The following is a 21,428-nucleotide window of genomic DNA, read 5'->3' as shown; positions in this document are numbered from 1 at the left end:
ATATGCCTTTCACAGATGAGGAAACTGAAACTCATGACAGAAGATATACATTTCACTTGACTTAAAAATTCAAAGTAGTCATTTCTGGAGAAAATCACTGAGATGCTTATAAAAGGTGATAGAAGGTTTAGGGTTAATCCTCCTTCACTTCTCTATTAGACCTCAGTTGCAGTCCCTACTCTGAAAGCCAAAACAGAACTGTCCGCATTTCCGTTTTCCAACAACAGGGCTACAACCTCAAAAATGTTCAAACCTTCCAGTTTTTGTCTTACAGGGCATCACAATCCAGTTACGAGAAGTAGCGAGAAGTTACATGACACTAATAGGCAACAGTCCTCAACTCTGGGAACACTGCGCCATTACAGATACCATCCTGGACATACTGCATATGGGGGTGGTTCACAGGTATCTATATTCATTAAAAGCTCCAAAAGTGGTTCTGCTGCATAGCCAAGAGAATAAAAGACAGAATAAAAAGCATAAGCTTTGGAATTAGACCAAATTAGACCATTTGGACTTAAATCACGATTCTGTAATTTATTAACTGTATGATTTTGGGTTAGTGACTTCTAAAAGCCCTAGTCTTCATCTGAAAAACAGGAATAATGCCGTTTACCCTGCATGATTGTTTTGGAGGCTAAGTCAGAATATTAACTAATGAATTATGATATAAGCCAGAAAATAGTAGATGTTCAATATATACTGAAGTTGTCTAAGTTAAGTATTAATCCTTAAATGAAAAAAGAATCCAAGATTCATGCTGAAAAAACAAAAACATTTAAATGTAGAACTACTGGCCCTAGCCAATATATTGAGCTTCATGAATACATAGTTTGCTCATATTCAGGGGATCCTGATGAATGTTTACTTACAGTAATGTTTTGGGAAGTTATGAAACTCTAATTGGTAAGTGCCTATAAAAATATTAATCATCTTTAAGCATGAACATTAAATATAAAACAATGATACAACATTTTAATGTTCCTTTGTTCTGCATATACAAACAGATATAACATGCTTGTAAACTGTTCAAATACGAGCCAGTAGAACCATCCCCACCCTCTGAGCAATATAGATACATATCTAAAGAGACTATTAAAATGATATTCTCATGTGGCTCGTAAGACCTGGCCTGTGAACTCCATATCCTTCAATTAGCAATAATCGCGCCTCGGATAAACCTCATTGGCTACGATACTGCCACTGCGCAAAGCTTACTCCACATCCTTCAAATTTGGAGATCCATTTATATAATTCAAAAAGAGCAACACAAATTTCCACTGCTAGCCATGACATAGAAGCCAGCACTGGACTTACTCTCTCACACCCCAGACTTTTTTTTAATATGGACAAAAATATTTAATAAGACAACAGTTTTCAGGCACTGGACAACCAGCAGCACAAGACTAACTCTTGAAAGAAGGGCTATATACATGAGATTGGCAATCTCAGTGAGCAGAGGAGGCAGAGATCATCAAAGTTTGGGCAGCTAAGATGGTTGGAATTTGTAAGACAGAATACTACAGAGAAAGAAGCTGTGTGGGGTGAAATGGAGGAGAGAGATCTGCATGGATATTCCTCTTGGGTCTTTGGCTGAGGCCTCAGCTAATATACACACAGGATAAGATTCTAGAGGGGCTAACAGAAAGCACTTGCTGCTGCAGGGCTGAGAGCTGAAAAGAAACAGGTCATAAAGCACTTGAAAACAATGCATCTTTGGGCCAGCCACAATAGAGAATCTTTCCTGACCATCCTGGGCATTCAGATGAGATGCTACAAGGCCTACTTTAGAAGTAGGGATCATACCGTATAGTTAAGGGCCATGCCTTCAGATGAAAAACAAAATCAAAACTAAACTGTCCTGAGAGCATAAAATCAAGTCTGACAGAATCAAGAGCATTCACCAGTAATTTAACTGTCTGCCAGAATAAAACTCAGCACCCTTTAAAAAACAAAACCCATACTTTTATACTATAGCATTCATACAGCACACAATTAAATTACTAAACATAGAAAGAAGCAGGAAATAATACCCATAATCAAAGAAAAAAAGCAATCAAGAGAAACAGACTCAAAGATGACCCACCTGCTGAAACTACATACAAGGACCTGTAAACAACTGTTTCTCTCTCTCTCTCTCTCTCTCTCACACACACACACACACACACAATTTAAAGGAAAAAATGGAGACATCCAGTAGAGAAATGGAAACTAAAAAAAGAACCAAACAGAAATTCTAAAACTCAAAACAAGTCTCAAATGAAAAATACACTGGATGGGTTTTGAACAACAGACTAAACACCGTAGAAAAAGGGTCAATGAATTTGAAGACAGATCAAAGACATTAAACAAACTGATAGAGAAAAAGTACTGCAAAAAAACTGAATAGAACTTCAAACTATGGGATAATATAAAGCAGTCTGAAATGCATGTATCTTGAATTCCAGAAGGAAAAAAAAGAGAACAGGGCAGAAAAAATTTGAATAATATCTGAATTTGAATGAAGGCTGAAAATTTCCCAAATTTGGTGGAAAACATCAACCCACATATTGAAGAACCTCAGGGAATCTCAAGCAGGACAAATACAAAAAAACCCAGAAGACCATTTCAATGTATATCTTAGTGAAACTCATGAAAACCAAAGCTATAGAAAAAACCTTAAAAGCAGTTACAAAAAAAAAAAAAAGCATACTATCAGTACCTGCCTGGCTCAGTTAGTTAGTAGAGCACACAATGCTTGATTCTCAGGGTATAAGTTCAAGCTCCACACGGGCATAGAGCTTACTTTAAAAAAAAAAAAAAAAACACACACACACAGTAATACAAAGGCACAACAAAAATAATGATGGCTAGCTCAGAATCAACAAAATCTATAAGACAGTGGAATTGTATTTTTAAAATGATAAAAGAAAAAAATCAACTTGAATTTCTTTCCTTTTTTTTTTTTTTTTAAAGATTTTATTTATTTACTTGTCAGAGAGAGAAAGTACAGGCAGCCAGAGGTACAGGGAAGCTCCCCACTATGCAGGAAGCCCAATGCGGGACTCAATCCCAGGACTTTGGGATCTTGACCTGAGCCGAAGGGAGACACTTAACCACCAAGCCAGTCACCCAGGGGTCTCTTGAATTTCTATATTCAGTAAAAACATAACTCAAAAATGAGTATGAAATAAAAATGTTTTTAGATAAACAAAAGTTGAAAAAAAATGTATTGTTAGAAGACCTGCATTTCAAGAAATGTTAAAGGAAGTTCTCCTAGCTGAAGGGAAAATAATAATCAAGATAGAGATCAGAACCTAGGGGCACCTGGGTGGCTCAGTTAGTTAACCATCTCACTTGGTTTTGGCTCAGGTCATGATCTCAGGGCTGTGAGATCGAGCCATGAGTAGGGCTCCACACTCAGCAAGGAGTCTGCTTAAGTTTCTTTCCCTCTCATTCTACCCCTCCCCCTGCTCTCTCTCTCTCTCTCTAATAAATAAATAGATCTTTAAGAAAAGAAGAAGAAAGAAAGAAAGAAAGAGAAAAGAAAAGAAAATAGAATCCTTAGGAAGGAATGAAGAGCAAAGGTAAGAATATGGTAAAGACAAGAGACCATAATATATTCTTCTCTTATGTTCTTTCTTTTTTTTCCCCCTATTTTTTCTTTAATTTTTAATTTTTTATTAACATATAATGTATTATTAGCCCCAGGGGTACAGGTTTGTGAATTGCCAGGTTTACACACTTCACAGCACTCACCATAGCACGTACCCTCCCCAATGTACATAACCCAACCACCCTCTCCCTACCCCCCTCCTCCCAGCAACCATCAGTTTGTTTTGTGAGATTAAGAGTCTCTTATGGTTTGTCTCCCTCCCGACCCCATTTCTCTTATGTTCTTAAAATAAAGCTTTTTAAAGCAAAATAATACTAAAAATATTAGGATTTATATATAAATAAAATATACAACAAAAGATGAGGCAATGCTAATGGCATCACACCTCGGTAAAGTTCTATATTTCACATGAAGGATAACAAGATTATTTCTAAGTAGACCTTGATATAGAAAGGATGCATATAGTAATCCCTGGAATAACCACTAAAACACAGAACTTTTTAAGTATAGTTCTTAAAAAGTGAGAGAAACAGACACCAATTAAGCCCTCAAACCCAGTGAGTACTAACTATCCTACTCTCTCTAGGTATTTTCTAATTCAAGACCCTATTCTGATTCCTTTTTTCTCAATTGTGGCCCCATAAAATACGACAACGAAAGTAATTATAAACCAATGTACCATTAGAAGTTTATGTATCTTTAGTAGCAATTTCCAATAATACAACTTGATATTATGCTAACTTAAGTATTTTTTTTTAAAGATTTTATTTATTTATTTGACAGACAGAGATCACAAGTAGGCAGAGAAGCAGGCAGAGAGAGAGGAGGAAGCAGGCTCCCAGCTGAGCAGAGAGCCTGATGCGGGGCTCGATCCCAGGACCTTGAGATCATGACCTGAGCCGAAGGCAGAGGCTTTAACCCACTGAGCCACCAGGTGCCCCTAACTTAAGTATTTTTTTCCTACCCCCCAAAATCATGCCCAATTTTGTATAATTTGTTTCTTCGAAAACTTTTTATTAAAGGGTCAGTTAGTGAATATTTTAGGGTTGGAGGCCATACTCAACTGTTCTGGCACAAAAGCAGCCATAGACAAAATATAAATAAATAAGCAAGGTAATGTTTCAATAAATGGTTTATTAAAACAGGCAACAAAGCTATAGTGTCCCACTACTGTCTTAAAGGATGCCTAAGAGAAAAAATTAAGTATATCTACACTTATTTGATAAAAACCTTTAATGTATTTTTATAAATATAGATATTTCCTCTAAAAGCTCTAATCATTTAAGAATCTTAACCAAAATAAATAATAATAATAATAATTACATTATTTTTTTCTTCCTTCCTTTTTATTTACTTTATTTTTAGAGAGGGAGGGGAAGGGGCGCCTGGGTGGCTCAGTGGGTTAAGCCGCTACCTTCGGCTCAGGTCATGATCCTAGGTCCTGGGTTCGAGCCCCACATTGGGCTTTCTGCTCGGCAGGGAGCCTGCTTCCTCCTCTCTCTCTGCCTGCCTCTCTGCTTACTTGTGATTTCTCTCTGTCAAATAAATAAAATCTTTAGGAAAAAAAAAAAAAAGAAAAAAAGAGAGGGAGGGGAAGAGGGGCAGAGGAAGAGGGAGAAAGAATCCCAAGCAAGTGCCATGCTCAGTGCAGAGCCTGATGCAGCACTGGATCTCAAGACCCCAAGATCATGACCTGAGCCAAAATCAAGAGTTGAACACCTAATCAACTGAGTCACTCAGGTGCTCCTACATTGCTTCTTTAGAACATAATCTTTTCTGGGGCTCCTGGGTGCCTCAGTCGCTCAGGTCATGGTCCCAGGGTCCTGGGATCGAGCACCATGTCAGGCTCTCCACTTTGCTGGGAGCCTGGTTCTCCCTCTCCTGCCTGTCACTCCCTCTGCTTGGGATAGAGGGTAGAGAAATGGAAACTAAAAAAAAAGAACTAAATAGAAATTCTAGAACTCAAAACATGTCTGAAATGAAAATATCACTGGATAGGCTTTGAAAAATAGTCTAAACACCATAGAAAAAAATGGATAAATAAAATCAAATAGATAAATACAATCTTTTAAAAAAATCTTTTTTTCCCTCCTCTCATACATCACTATAATTACCTCTCTTTAATTTTTTTTTTAAGATTTTATTTATTTATTTGACAGAGAGAGAGATCACAAGTAGGCAGAGAGGCAGGCAGAGAGAGAGGAGGAAGCAAGCTCCCCGCTGAGCAGAGAGCCCAATGTGGGGCTCAATCCCAAGATCCTGAGACCATGACCCGAGCTGAAGGCAGAGGCTTAACCCACTGAGCCACCCAGGCGCCCACCTCTCTTTAATTTTTTAAAAAATATTTATTTTTAATAGGTAATTTATGAAATTACCTTACGAAATTTTGAAACCAAAATCCAAAAAGTTCAAAAGACTGTATGATGAAAACTAAGTCACCTTTTTATCTCTGTCCTCAGTCTTCTTTCCCAAGAGTAATCACTATTATCATGTGGAGCAGCACTGTTCAACAGAACTTTCTGCAATGATGAAAATGTTCTATACTTGCACTGTCCAATACAGTAGCCACTAGCCACAGGCAACCATTAGGCACTTGAAGTATCTCTAGATTTAGGAACTGATTTTTTAGTTCTATTTAAGTTTAATGAAATTAAATAAATACATGTGACCAGCTGCTACTGTATTAGACAGTATAGATCTAAAAAATTCCCCCAAGAGAAGTATTTTTCAACCTTAGTTACATAATACAATCACCTACAGAACACTTGCACATTCAGTGCCCACGCTGCATCTCAGACCAAACATCAAAATCTCTGGAGTGGGACCCAGACATAATTTTATTTTAACTCCCCAATGATTCCAATATACAGCCAAGGTCAAAAGCCACTATTTCAGAAAATTAAATATCTTACACATAGAGTAGCTCTATCTAATACACATGTATAAACCAAAAGGAGTAATTTTTTCTTTCTAAGTTATTAATTAGAAAAGAACTTCCAATTGTTTAGGAACCTAAAAATCTTTGTATCTATCAGGATTTTCCCCAAAGTAAATCATTAGAGGCAATTTTTACTAAAAGAGTAATTGGATCTTAAAACTAGAAAAAAGTTTCCATGTAAGAAATAAGACTTTTCTCTCTGTTGATACACATGACATGGAGAAGACATTTGCATCACATACTTCTAAAGAACTCTTAAAGATCAATAAGGAAAATACCAACAAACCAAGAGAAAATTGGGCAAAATTGATTACTGGGTAATTTATAGAAGGCAGCAACCAAAATGGCTAATATATGAAGGGATGCTTAATGTCACTAGTACCACAGCATATTTAAGTTGAAATAAGATAGCATTTTTATAACTTTCAAAATGGCAAAAAATTAAAGTATAGCAAACCCAAATGTTAGTGAGGATGTGGATAAACAGATACTGTCCTATATTACCAGCAGAAATGTTAACTGATATTACTGAAGATGAAGATATTCTATCATGCAAGCATTCTATTTTTAAGTTCATACCCTTATACACAGTTTTGTAACCACTGTGCTGAGAATTGTTTATGGGTTACCAGTGTGCTGAGCTATTGATCCCCACAACTCTGTGACTGAGGAGAGCCTAAGACACATAGATCTCTAGTCACATTTTCTAGCCAGTAGCAGGCTCATCTTTGTAACTCAATATACTACTCAAATATTAGAATCCAGAGAGTCTCATGTGCATAAGAAGATGTAAACAAGAACATCCACTGTGGTATTGTCTGAAATAACAAAAAACTAAAAACAGTCTTAATGTTTATTATATGTGAATAATAAATCATGATATATTTATACAATGAAATAATTATAACTGTTGAAAAGCCACAGGTATGACACGAGTAAGTTGCAAAAGCATAAAATTGAGGGAGGAAAAACAAGTTACAGAATAATAAGATACCATTTATTTAAGCTTAAGGCAGCAAACAAAACAATACTTTATAGTTTTACAGATGCTTACAAATACAGTAAAAGTCTAAAAACATGTATGGAAATTGATACACACCAATCTCAGCATAGTAGTTACCTCTGGGGAAGAAGAGACAGGAATAGGATCTGGAGGGTACACAAGGAGGCTTCAACTTATCAGTAATGTTTTATTTCTTTAATAATAACATCAATAACAAATATCTGAAACAAATGTGGCAAAATGTTATGTTATTTTTGTGGCTTTCTTTTGGGGGGGATATAGGTACTTGGCTATTTATCATATTATCCTGTTTTTCTGTATTTTTGGATTTTTTTAATCTAAAAAAGCTTTAAAAACTAGTGATATAAATATATAGCTGTCTAGCATAACAGGTGCCTAAAACAGCATAAAGGTAAATATCCAGGTAAGGGTTTGGTAAAGGATTAAATTCTAAGACTCCATAAAATCTTGGAGACTAACTCAAATCAACATTAAAAACAAACAAAATCCACTGAGGTTTAGCTCTATGGTTTAGGGAGCTCAGAAGCTGAAATGTCATGTTAATCATAGTCACATGTTATATACCCCTTGACTGTTTTAGAGCTACATTTTAAGACAGTTCAGCCCTGCTTTGTTATAGTTTCTGGTAGTGCCTTGGCTATCATAAATAAAACAATCATTAACAGATAAAAATCTACTTTAAAATGACAAGGATGTGTTCTTTCCTCTACTACTTCTGTGGGCTACTACCTCTACAGCCATTAGGGACTCCACATATACACCAGAACTTGTACTGGCATTAAGAATTTCAGCATAGACTACTTCAGAAAGAAAAAGACAACACTCAGTAAAAGGAATGACAAGAATATGTTTCTAATGATATGCAATAATCATAATAATAACAATAGTAACTAAGATTTATATAGCTGTGGCAATAAGCCAGGCCCTGTCCTACCTGCTTCACATTGAAATTTCACATTCACGCTTCAAGGTTGGAACTGTTGTTATCTTATTTTACAGATAATGTTGAGAGCAAATAAATGATCATCACACACCTATTAAAAGATGGGAGCCAAGGGTTTGAATCCTGGCAGTTTAATTCCAGATACCACTGTCCCATCTAGGTGGGGATATTCTGGTAATTCAAGCAGACACATTTATTGGGACCCTGTTACATCTAAGGCATCAAGCTAGGAGCTCAAGGTACAAAGACATGACATGGCTTCCTTTCTGTATGCATCTGACTGACTACACAGCTCAAAGTTTCTTTTCAACAGTTACTATATCAAAATAATCTTTATACTCAAGACACATATCTAAATAATTAAGGGTTACTGTCATGAACAGTGATTTTTAAAGCAAAGCACCAACAGTTTAATGAAGTTCAAAAATTAATCTATAGGACTTCTGGTTTCTGGTTCTACAAGTAAGGAGCTTAGGAGTTGCCACACTATCCTAGTAAGTAAAAAGCTATACAGGCTGAAAAATCAGCAACTCTTCCTGGATAAGAAGAGAAGAGGGCACAGGGCAGACCACTGTTCTTAAAAATGGAGAGACAGAAAGGTGAATACAGGAAATCACAGCTTGCAAAAAAGATTCAAGCAGAAAGTGCCACAGGCGCCAGTGGCAGGGTAGGAAACCTGAACTGTAATTGATGTTCAGTGTGAACAACTCAGAGAGTTAAAAATTCCAGGGAGACTCAGTCACAGGGAGGCTCCCCACAATATTGTGAGATTTACCTCCAGGAGCTCAACTATAGTCCCAAAGGAAATATTGGGGGGGTAGGTAGAATCCCCTCAGGCAGGAGGAAAGGAAAAAGAAAACATTTTGAAATACATCAGAGCACTCTGCTCTTAACAAGGCCTGCCCTCAGGAGAAACTAGGCAAACAGAGCCTAATTTGCTAGGGTATTATCAGAGCGAGTGACCACAATTAGAAAAATACCCAACTTCAGCCCACTCTAGCCATCTTGTCCCACCTAAGGGGAAGGAAAAAAACTGAAAAAAAAACTTGTGAAGTTCACAGACCAGAGACATAGACTTGCTCTAAAAGAATAGAAATCATAGGACTAAAGAACACTTCAGACTCTCCACTACCTCATACCTCACTACCACATTACTAAAGGCCTACTTACAGCAATAACTATTACCTCATACATCATGTCTATCAAGAAAAAAATTACAAGTCATACCAAAAGGCAAAAAAGCACAATTTGAAGAGACAGACCTAGCATCAGAGAATTTAAAACAACTATGATTAATGTGCCAAAGACTCTAATGGATTAAGTACACAGCATGCAAGAACAAATAGGCAATGTAAATAGAGAGATGGAAATCCTAGAAAGAACCAAGAAGAAATGCTAGAGATAAGAAAACACTGTAACAGCAAGGAAGAGTACCTTTGATGGGCTCATTAGTAAACCATACAAAGCTGAGCAAAGAAGCTGTGAGCTAAAGGATCTATCAACAGAATCCTCAAAAACTGAAAAGCAAAGAGAATAATGGGGGGAAAAAAGCAATATCTAAGACAACTACAAAACGTATAACATAATGCATAACGGGAATACTAGAAGGAGAACAGAGAAAAGAACAGAAGAAATACTTGAAACAATAATGATGAAGAATTTCCCCCAAATTAATGTCAGGTACTAAATTGCAGGTCCAGGAAGCTCAGAGAACACCAAGCATAAGTGCCCCCCTCAAACGACATCAAAGCATATCACATTCAAACTACAGAAAATCAAATATAAGGAAAAATTAATCCAGAAGAAGATCCCTAATAGGCCACGATAGTGTAGACAGTGTCTACTTATACAGGTATTTTGGGCATTAATGCTAAATTTACATAAAATGTATACCATTTTTTTGTGTTCTTCCCAGTTCTAAGCTATAGTGCTACAACCATTATATGAATCAAGATAGCAAATTCATACTGTAAAAATCAGACAAGAATTTGTTGGCATCTCATCAAAAGTATCATTATTCATCTCTATTCATTCTAATGAAATGGTTGTGTGATTTTCGTAATCAAGCAGAAGTAGCAAGACAGGATTTTTGCCCTACTAAAGGGGTTCATGTATGAAAGACATCTGAAAACCACTGTCTGATAAGCACAATATACCTAAAAATGGTGAAGATAAGATCCTAAAGACCTCTTGCATTTTCATATCATATAATTCTAACTCTGGAATTCTTTGGTGGCTAGGTAATAAATTATGATAGTGGACCAATAAGAAAATAAATGGAGACACTACATACTTAGAATAGCAATGATATAATTTTAACTTGAAAACTATACACAAAAAGAGGTTAAAAATTATAAATTTCAGTGTAAACATTTTTTTTATATATACGACATCAAAAACAAATGCATGCAAAGAAGGCATCAAAATTGCCAAGAGACACATGAAAAAGTTCTCAACATCACTCGGCATCAGGGAAATACAAATCAAAACCACAGCGATATACAACCTCACAGCAGTTAAAATGGCTAAAATTAACAAGTCAGGAAACAACAGATGTTGGTGAAGATGTGGAGAAAGGGGAATCCTCCTACACTGTTGGTGGGAACACAAGCTGGTGCAGCCACTCTGGAAAACAGTATGGAGGTTCCTCAAAAAGTTGAAAATAGAGCTACCCTAAGACCCGGGAATCACACTACTGGGTATTTATCCCAAAGATACAAATGTAGTGATCCAAAGGGGCACATGCACCTGAATGTTTATATCAGAGCAGCAGTGTCCACAATAGCCAAACTATGGAAACTATGGAAAGAATCTAGATGTCCATGAAGAGATAAGGGGGTAAAGAAGATGTGGTGTGTGTATGTGTGTACAAACACATATGCGTGTATGTATGTGTGTGTGTATATATACACACACACAAACATACCGAAATACTATGCAGCCATCAAAAAATGAAATCTTGCCATTTGCAACGACATGGATGGAACTAGAGGGTATTACACTAAGCGAAATAAGTCAATAGGGGTAAGACAATATTAATACAATCTCTCTGATATGAGTTTGAGAGACAAGGTGAGGGGGGGTCATGGGGGGAAGGGAGGGAAAAAAATGAAACAAGATGGGTCCAGGGAGGGAGACAAACCATAAGAGACTCTTAATCTCAGGAAACAAACTGAGGGTTGCTGGGGGGTGGGAATGGAGGAGGGATAGGGTGGCTGGGTTATGGACACTGAGAAGGGTATGTGCTATGGTGAGTGCTATGAATTGTGTAAGGCTGATGATTCACAGACCTGTACCCCTGAAACAAATAATACATTATATGTTAATAAAAGAAAATACATGCAAGTTGGATTATATCTGTATAGGGTACTTCTATATACTAAAAACCTACAGTTTATCCTTGGTAAAACTTTGGGTGAAACTTAAAAAACAATCAAGGGCAATGTGAAAGAGATTAATCAAGCTAAAGCTCAGTAAGTCTAGGATTGGAGTAAGTGCTGCAAAATTCAGAATAATACATGGTCCTTGTTCTCAATATTAAATTAAAGTTGAGTTAGTGGTTTTAAAACTTTAGCATAAATCAGATTTACCTGGAAAGCTGGTTAAAACACAGATTACTGGGCTCCATCCCATGAACCTCTCATTCAGTGTCTGAAATGGAACCTAAGAATTTGCATTTCTAGCAAGTTCCTAGGTAATGCTGATACTGCTGGTCCAAGGACCACACTTTAAGAATTGCTGGATGAGGGACGCCTGGGTGGCTCAGTTGGTTAAGCAGCTGCCTTCGGCTCAGGTCATGATCCCGGCGTCCTGGGATCGAGTCCCACATCGTGCTCCTTGCTCAGCAGGGAGCCTGCTTCTCCCTCTGCCTCTGCCTGCCACTCTGTCTGCCTGAGCTCGCTCTCTCTCCCTCTCTCTCTCTGACAAATAAATAAATAAAATCTTTAAAAAAAAAAAAAAAGAATTGCTGGATGACTTCATTACTTCACAAACAAATCAAGCTCATACTAACTCTGTATTTTTAAATTCCTGTTACTGCTCTTGTCCTTGCCTTTATTTTAGAGGCATATACTATGAAGTGGAAACCCAAAAGAAAAGACATAAAAGAATTTGAAAAGATGACGAAACTATACAAATAAAAGGACTAATATTCACGCATTTGGATCTCGGACACTTGGCAATTTGAGCCACACACAATGAGCTATAACCAAAGAAGTGATCCCTACGATTGGAAAAGGAATCAAAATAGTCAGGAAGAATAAAAGACTTCCAATTTTTCACCACAATAAATTGGAGTCTGCAGGAAAGGGTGCTTATGACAACCAAGAAACAGAAATGGCAAGAAAAACAAAGAGACATGTAAACAAACAAACAAAAACAACCACTGAGCAGGACTAGAAGTCACCCAGAAGTGACTTCAAGTGGAAATGGTAAGAAGCAAACACATTAATGAAGAAAGAAACAGACACTGAACAGCAATGGCCATAAAAGAAGAAAAAGAAAAGTAGGGAATAAACTATTAAGTGTGGGGTAATTAACTGAAAGGACAAGCCAAGTCCTAAAAATCTATATAAGGGTATTACCATGCCATATTAAAGCACACCAAAAACACAGCAATCTGGGAACATTTTGTCTCAAAGATATGAGCCATATATACTTTTAGTGAACACAAATGACTCTAACATAGGGTAACTGTCATGAGCAATAACTCTGAATTAAGAAAATGTTCTCTTATCAACACAAAAACAGTACTTTAGCAAAATTTTAGCAAGATTTTTCAAAAACAGTTGGATCCTAAACAAGTCCTGGCAACTAATGGGTAGTTAATTAACAGAAAATATAATCTTCCAGAGATCTATGACTTTTCTCAAATGACTATGACTTTTACTAAAAAAGAGGGTAGGGTAAATACTCTGATAACTTTTACTTACCAGTAGGAAGATCTTCAACTTTTGCAAGGTCATTCTCTTCTATTCCAGGCATTCCTGCATCACCACCTCGTTTGATTTGTTCTGCCCAAGTAACAAAAGATATAATTCTTTTTTTTAATAAGATTTATTTATTTTACAGAGACGAGAGAGAGACCATGGGAAAGGGTGCAGTAAGAGGGAGAGAATCTCAAGCAGATTCCACGCTGAGGGTGGAGCCCGATAGAGGGCTTGATCCTGTGACCCTGAGATCATGACCTGAGTCAAAATTCAGAGTTGGCCACTTAACCAACTGAGCCACCCCAATAATTCTTTTGTTCCCTTACATAATTGAAAAGGTTTTGAACAAATGTAATAATCAGTTTCTAAAGCAGTAGGCTACATTGACTGCATATCGTTATATCTTGCTTTGGACACAGTTTTAACTCTAAAACAATTTACTCTTTTCTCTTTTCTATCAAAAAATCCAAATTTGAAACAACAATGACACCTAATCCTAACTGAGCTAAAATCAAGCAATATTCTTTATGACTGAAAATGTTCACTTCAAAGTGAGTAGAAAAAGTTAATATCCTATTAACACAAAACAAAATAGTAATACCTTTCCCATGTGGAATATGATTGCTTGATGGTTCTTCTTTCTTATCTGCAGCATTCTCAGCTACTTTGGGAATGTTTTTAGGTACTGCATGATTGTTTATACCCAAATCATTTTCATCTTTTGATTCAAACTTGTTTGAGTCTTGCTGTTAAATAAAGATTTGGTAATAGTAAATATTTTTCATTTCAAAAGATTAAGCAATTGATACAACTACCAATTAAATGTTCTGAAACTGTTCATTTTCTGAAGCATATACTATGAGTCCAAATTCCAAACACTAGGAGATGTAGGATATAATACTATTTTCTGTTCAGTTTTTAGACCTAATATGAAATAAAAGAATAACACTTTTTAAAGTCTCTAATTATAGTAAGTGGTCTAAAGTGTTGGGCAGAGGTAATTTTCTTTGGCCACGCTGAGGGAGTGATGCTGCAAGATAGTCTTGATGAGCACTGTAGGTTGTTGTGGAGGACTACAGCTGGGCATTATCCTAGGTGCTACAGGCAGGGTGAGTTCTCTAAAGGCCTATGGTGTGAATGAGCAGGATGGTGGACTATAGGAGGCTGGCACATGGGTGCCCCCTCAAGTGTGACAGATGGCTAGTGACCCTGCCAGGCTTTTCCAGAAGCAGAAACAGCAAGGGTGGAAAACAGGCAGACTTCTTTCTAGGTGCACTGGCCACCCAAGCATAGGAAGTAATGGCAGAACAATACACAGGTCAGTGTATTCTAACATGCTTCTATCCCAATCATCTCTTTGGAAACTTGAATCTTCAGACACCTGGTTAGGCCTGACTCAATTCTATTGGTGGGTCAGTTTTGCCTTTCATATTGGTTGAGTGACCTCAGTGGAAAACTGAGAGAGGCAAGGAGTTAAATACACATACTTGTGTTGCCACCTAGGTCCTTCTACTTAATATTTAATGCATATATAAATGTTCTGTCACCTCTAAAGCACTATGCAATGTTACAAAAAACAATATACTAAAAAATCTAAAGGAAATCTAGAAAAACAAGTCAAATTATAAAAATTCGTTATAAAAAACAATAGTACTAAAAAATCTAAAGAAAATCAATAAAAAACAATAGTACCAAAAAATCTAAAGGAAATCTAGAAAAACAAGTCAAATTATAAAAATCTGTCACAATAAAGAAGAAAAGGTGTTTTGACAATCAGGTATAGGTATTCCAGTGGGGCTGGCAGATAAAATTAACAATAAACATTTGCACTGTGCTTCATAGTTTACAAACTGCTTTCAAATCTATCCTCTAGTAAAGTGAACAGCTTTGGAAATAATGAAGTCAGACTGAGGCTTGAAGAAGTTCAGTAGCTTATCCAAGGTTACCAAGATAGTTACAGAGAAAGGATTCAAACCACAGTCTTCCTCATTCCCACATCTCCCGGGAGCCAATTCTGAGCCTAATAATCGATGAGTGAAATAACACTGAAATTTTTGAACATGTCAATAGGAAGGCTGAGGGTAAGAAAATCCATGAGGTACAACCTGAAGAGCCAGGCTGCATCTCTGTGCATTTCACTATAATGCTCTATCATAAGGCTATTTCTATAGTACTCTTTGTAGAGGTGGATAAAACAAATAATATTAGCAAAACTTAAAGTCAACAAATTACTGCTCAAAAATACTTTCCCATTTAAAATAGTTAATGAAGATGAATTATTAAAGATAGTACCTTGATATGATTGGACAATAGCAAATGTTCTTAATAAAATTAGATGGTTTTCTAAATGCAATGTTGGTGATGTGGTAAGAGGGCCACCTAAATGTTTTTTAAATAAAACTTTTTATTCTGAAATAATTTTAGACTTACAGAGAAGTTATACTCCTCACCGGATTTCCCTTAATGTTAAATCTTATGTTAGCACAGTCCATTTGCAAAACTATGAAACCAGCATTAGTACATTATTAACAGAACTCCAGACTTTATTCAGATTTCACTTCTTTTTCCATTATGCCCTTTTTCTGTTCTAGGATCCAATCCAGAATACTCTATTTCATTTAAGCCCTCAGGTCTTCTTAGTTTTCTCTGCTCTACAACAATTGCTCCTCCTTTATAGCATGAAAGCAGTAAACAAATGACTATGGCTGTGTTCCAAAAAAACGGTATTTACAGACACTAAAATATGAATTTTTTTTAATTTTCCAATGTCATAAAATATTCCCTAGTTTTTTTCAACCATTTTTAAATGTAATAACCATGTTTTGCTTATGGGTTGTATGGACACAGGCAGCAGGTTGGATTTAGTTTGCAGACCTCTTCATCACAGTAATTTCTAAGGTAGGCATGTGGTTGGTTAAAAAAAAAAATCCCTGAATACAACTTATGCTTGTTTCATACAGTTTCCATTAGATTTGTTCCAATGAAAAAAAACAACTGAAATTTCACAGAATCAATTTATTAAGGTAGTAGAACAGGGAATGAAGGATAGGGAGTAGGACTAGCAGCTGGCCTGAAGGGTAAGGGCTGGTACGCTACCCTAGAAAGGAGAAGTTCCTCCCCTCTTTGTTCCATTTAGGGCAAAATAAGGGTAAATAAGAACTGGAGAGAACATTAGTTAACTAATAATATAAAAATAGCCTAGTACACACTTGCCCGGAAAAAAGGAAAAGGTCTCATCTGTGCTTCTTGGGAGAACAGAAGAGAGTAAATTTATCCCCTTATTTATATATTGGTCTTATAATAATTCAATTGCAACAGCAAACCCCTCTCTTTCTTTTGTGTTCTACTATGCCCCTCTAGCCATCTAGTGTCTCAATAATACCTCTGGCTCCCTTCAATGCCTCTATGCTAAGATGGTAGCTCACTCAGTCACTCACTGTCATCTTCTAGCAATCTATGCTCACATTTCTTCAAGGCAGACTGCAGATGAACAGCAGCTACTCCACTTTGTAGATTCAAAAAATGAAACAGAAAGAACAATGCCCTCGATATTATGCTATAAAATAGTGAGTTAGCCAAGAACAAATCTGGTTTCCTTAACTTCTAGTCCTGTAGGTAAGATGTTAACACTTTTCACTATTCCATCTCTCTTTAAATCCCAAGGCTTTTTACAAATCATGGTTAATCAGGTGAGATTACAAGATGCAAAAAAAATGCATGTCCTAATGTCTAGTAATTTTCAAATTCCTTCCATTTCTAGCAGGGCCTTCATAATATATAGCAAATGAAAATGGATAAATTAATAAAAGAAATTGCCACCCCCAAAAATATGAATCAAAATGACTAATGTTTCATTTCTGTGTTTTAAGAAAAGAATTTAAAGTAACAGATATTAATACTTTATGAACAGGTGTCTCAAATTTTTCTATTTCTCAAAAGCATAAAATAAGAAGTAACAGATGGGATATCCACTTTACAATCTGAGAAATATATTAATAGCAAAATTATTTTTGAAAGTCAGATAAAAAATATTTAACCCAAAATTAGTTACAAGAGTTGAGGTTATATTTTTTGCAAATGTCTAATTTACTCAGCAATAAAAACACTGCAAGTCAATTTTAGATACTGGCAAGCTAGAATACTTAAAAATACAATGCTTTATGACAAAAGTACATATTTTAATTCCTAAATTACAAGATTTATAACAAGAATGTATTCTAAGTATTTTTTAAATTTACCTTTTGTTCCTGCAAAAACTGGTCAGCTAACTTTTTAATATTTTCTTCATGTTGTGCTCTTAACTCCTTGATCTGTTGTCCACACTGAAAACTAAATCACAGAGTCATTCTTTTAAGCTATATTATCTTGCATTGACTTTTCAAAGTTGTCTAGAAGTTGAAAACATACATTTATAAAGATAAAGCATTCAGTTAGCAAGAGGATGGGCACAGGACAAAGAAAAGACATAAAAATAGCTCACAGTCAAAATTCTGAGAATATTTAGGAAAAGAATACTATAAAGCTAATTAAAATAACGGAAATTAGAAAGATGAAAAATTATTTTTATAAATTACATTTATAAAGAAACAACTATCAAAGCCAACTTCAAACACAGAAAAGACATTACAGAAGAGAAAACCATGAGACCAATATATAGTAACAGATGAGAAAACACAGAATTATGAGTTGATAAGGAATAGTAGCAGATGGTTCATCCAAAAGATAGCATTTCAACACAACGGTAAGAGTCTAAACCATAAGAAGAACAAGAATGGAAGGAACCAATAAATAAGAGAGAATGGAGCCATCAAGAAAAAACGTAAAGGAACAGAAGAGATAAAGATTGGGAATTTCCACTGGTCATAGAATACAAATACATCATTCATGCAAAAAGAAACAAATAGTTGTAAACTATACAGAAAAATGTTAACTTTAACCATTAAAAGTACAATTAAACTTCTTATATGTATATATGATGGTACTTTATTCCTATACTAGAAATTAAGACTGAATTATAAAAGCCAACATTGGTAGGGGTATGGGAAAATATTTACATTATAAATTAGTACAACCATTTTTCATATATGTGATGCAAACAAAACCAATACAATATTTTGTCTCAGGAATACTGTATTTGAGAATATATACCAGTGAAACAACATAAGAGAGAGAAATCCTTTTTGCATTAAAATGTCTATAGCTGGTGTTTACAACAGTAAGATAAGGAAAACTACAACAGTGCAGCAATTGGGAGAGATTAACAATTGGTACACTAACAATTTGGTACACTAACATGCTGGAATAATATATTACCCTTGAATATGCTAACTCTCTAATTCTATAGATAAACTGAAAACTACTGAATACTATTGGGTTAAAATACATGTATGTAAGTAGATGCACACTGATTACCTACAAGAGTAGGAAGTCAGAAATGGATACATGGTGCTTTAAAATATGGTTCATCTTTCTAGTTTTGGGTATGCAGATCCAAAAGATACCTTTCATTGTAAAACTGATTAAAGAAATAACAAATTTTTAAAGAGTGATTGCTAGAAAGAGGTTCCCTGACCTCCTCACCAACTGAGTGTAGAGGTGTACACAAGAGGACTGAAATACAGAGCAGGAGCTGCTGGAACTCAATCCCTCAGCCATTCTGGGGACACCTCCCAGCATGGGCTTTGTCTTCTGGATGCCCCTCAAAGAGAACCACAGATTCTCCTGTCAGTCTTTGCACATCTAATGCAATGGAACTCAGACCTTGCAAGATTTTCTGGCTGACAATGAATTATTCTATATGGGCAGACTAAACATATCTTGTAAAAAATATTTTCATGGTGTTTATCATATCAAAATGAAAGAGAGTAGATTTCAAAGAGGCATAGAAAGACAACAGAAAAGGAATTTAAAAGACCTAATGAAATGAAAGAAAAAAACAGAAATCAGAAAGAAAGAAATTGTCCAAAAGTTGGACAAATATTCCAGATTCATAACTATTTGTTGCATATAGCATCTCACCTCTCATATTCTAACCTCTTCACAAGGTAAGTAGTGTTCTTCCTGTAGTCCTGAAGCTGGTCTTCTTGTCGAAGAAACTCCTGACGAAGTTCAGCAAGTTGCTCTAGCCACATAAAGAATCAAAGGAATACAGTTTACTCACTCTAATGCTTCTTATCAAGAAATTACAGGATTTTAAAAATTTATATACACTTCTCAATTTCTTTACTCAAACTCTCGGGCAGTTAAATTGTATAATTAGTACCACATTTAATTGTCTTTTATAACACAACCATGGGCAATAAAATTTTTTTAAGATTTATTTATTTATTTAAGGTGGGGGAGAGAGAGTGAGCAGGGGGAGGGACAGAGGGAGAGGGATAGGGAGAGAATCTCAGGCAGACTCTGCACTGAGCAGGAGCCCAAGATAGGGGCTCTTCTCTTGACTCTGAGATCGTGACCTGAGATGAAACCAAGAGTCAGATGCTTAATAGCAACTAAGACAAAAAACAAAAAACCCTAACTCTTTAAACCTATCTGCTTTATAAAAGGGGAGTTGGGGGGAGTGCCTGGGTGGCTCAGTGGGTAGCCTGCTTCCCCCTCACTCTCTCTGCCTGCCTCTATGACTACTTGTGACCTCTGTCTAATGAATAAATAAAATCTTGAAAATAAATAAATAAATAAATAAATAAATAAAAGGGGAGCAGGGAATCGATGTTTTGGCTATGGACAGAGAATTCACGGTTTCTTTTCATTCTAAATCACATTTGACTTCCAAATTAAATGCCAATCACTATGGATCTCATTTCTAGTTCTGCTACTAATGCTAGGTCCACATATACTATAATTATATTTTCAAAGCTTATAATTTCTGGACAAGAGCTCAAAGTTTTAGTTGTAATGAGTAACATGAAATTCCAAGCTGAAGAGTAGATTAAAAGTGGGACCAGATGCTCTTCCCCGCCCCCTGCTCCCCAGAGAAGGGGAGGCTAGGACGGGCAGAGGGAGAGGGAAAGAGAGCTTTAGTAGGCTCCACGCCCAATGCAGAGTGGGAACCACTGCCAGGCTTGATCTCACAACCCTAAGATCATGACCTGAGCCAAAATCAAGAGTTGGAAGCTTAACAGACTGAGCCACACAGGTGCCCCAGATATTCTTTTGTTGACATTTAATCCACAATCACCGGCCCCACATTTTGTAGATTGCTCCCTCTTCACGAGGCCCTACAAATAAAAGAAATGCAGCCAGAGAAGAGAAACGTCAGTTTCTTAAACAGAGGATTAAAAAAATTCGGGCACCTGGGTGACTCAGTTGGTTAAGCAACTGCCTTCGGCTCAGGTCATGATCCTGGAGTCCCAGGATCAAGTCCCACATCAGGCCCTCTGCTCATCAGGGAGCTGGCTTCTCCCTCTGCCCCTCACCCCTTTCATGCTCTCTCTCTCAAATAAATAAAATCTTTTTTTTTTTAATTAGCTAACAGCCTTAGCAGTAAGCAAAAGTAGTAGTTAAGAAAGTCTTAATTTTTATAAATGGCAACAGAAGTCTTTTCTATATAAAGTAACATCTCTTAAGACTAAATATATCTAATCATAATGTACCAATATTATAACATCTACTTCTCATGGAAGGCTTCTAAAATTAGTCTTATTACTTTAAAGGCACTCCAAAAATGCTTGGGATATAAGTTTTCAAAAAGCAGAGGTAAAATATATTTATAATGTAATTATATGCATGTAAAAAACTGGACTAGAATAACAACATATCAAAGTGCTACCAGTGATCATGTTTAGTGGTGGGACTCTGAGCATATTTTTTTCTCTACTTTCTAAATTTTATTGTGGAATCATAACTGTGACAATGACAACAAATAAAAATTTTAAAGTCAGATGGACACTTGCTGAAGTATATAAATAAAACATTTAACAACATGCATATTAATCGTTATTGTATAGTATAATAACCAGGGGTGAAAAGTTAATGATTCACGTAAAATGTTTGTAACT

The 21,428-nt window shown here is 36.1% G+C and overlaps 1 protein-coding gene and 1 non-coding gene across 4 annotated transcripts in view; both read right to left on the bottom strand.

Moving 5' to 3' along the window:
- Window positions 1–21,428, bottom strand: part of GOLM2 (golgi membrane protein 2) — a 112,406-nt gene that overhangs the window by 47,813 nt on the left and 43,165 nt on the right. For all 3 annotated transcript variants that reach the window (XM_047735757.1, XM_047735758.1, XM_047735759.1), the window contains exons 3-6: window positions 19,447–19,549; window positions 17,667–17,757; window positions 14,030–14,174; window positions 13,432–13,512 (exon numbers count right to left, since the gene is read on the bottom strand). In XM_047735757.1, coding sequence (XP_047591713.1) covers window positions 13,432–13,512; window positions 14,030–14,174; window positions 17,667–17,757; window positions 19,447–19,549 — 420 coding nt within the window. The remainder of the gene's footprint in view (window positions 1–13,431; window positions 13,513–14,029; window positions 14,175–17,666; window positions 17,758–19,446; window positions 19,550–21,428) is intronic.
- LOC125105716 (U4 spliceosomal RNA) lies at window positions 1,082–1,215 on the bottom strand. The gene has a single exon (XR_007128999.1). It is a non-coding gene; the product is annotated as a U4 spliceosomal RNA (small nuclear RNA).

This window comes from Lutra lutra, chromosome 7 (assembly GCF_902655055.1).
Source record: "Lutra lutra chromosome 7, mLutLut1.2, whole genome shotgun sequence".
NCBI classification, from domain to species: domain Eukaryota; kingdom Metazoa; phylum Chordata; class Mammalia; order Carnivora; family Mustelidae; genus Lutra; species Lutra lutra.
The sequence above is the reverse complement of the archived record's forward strand: the minus strand, read 5'-3'. Positions and strand labels throughout refer to the sequence as shown.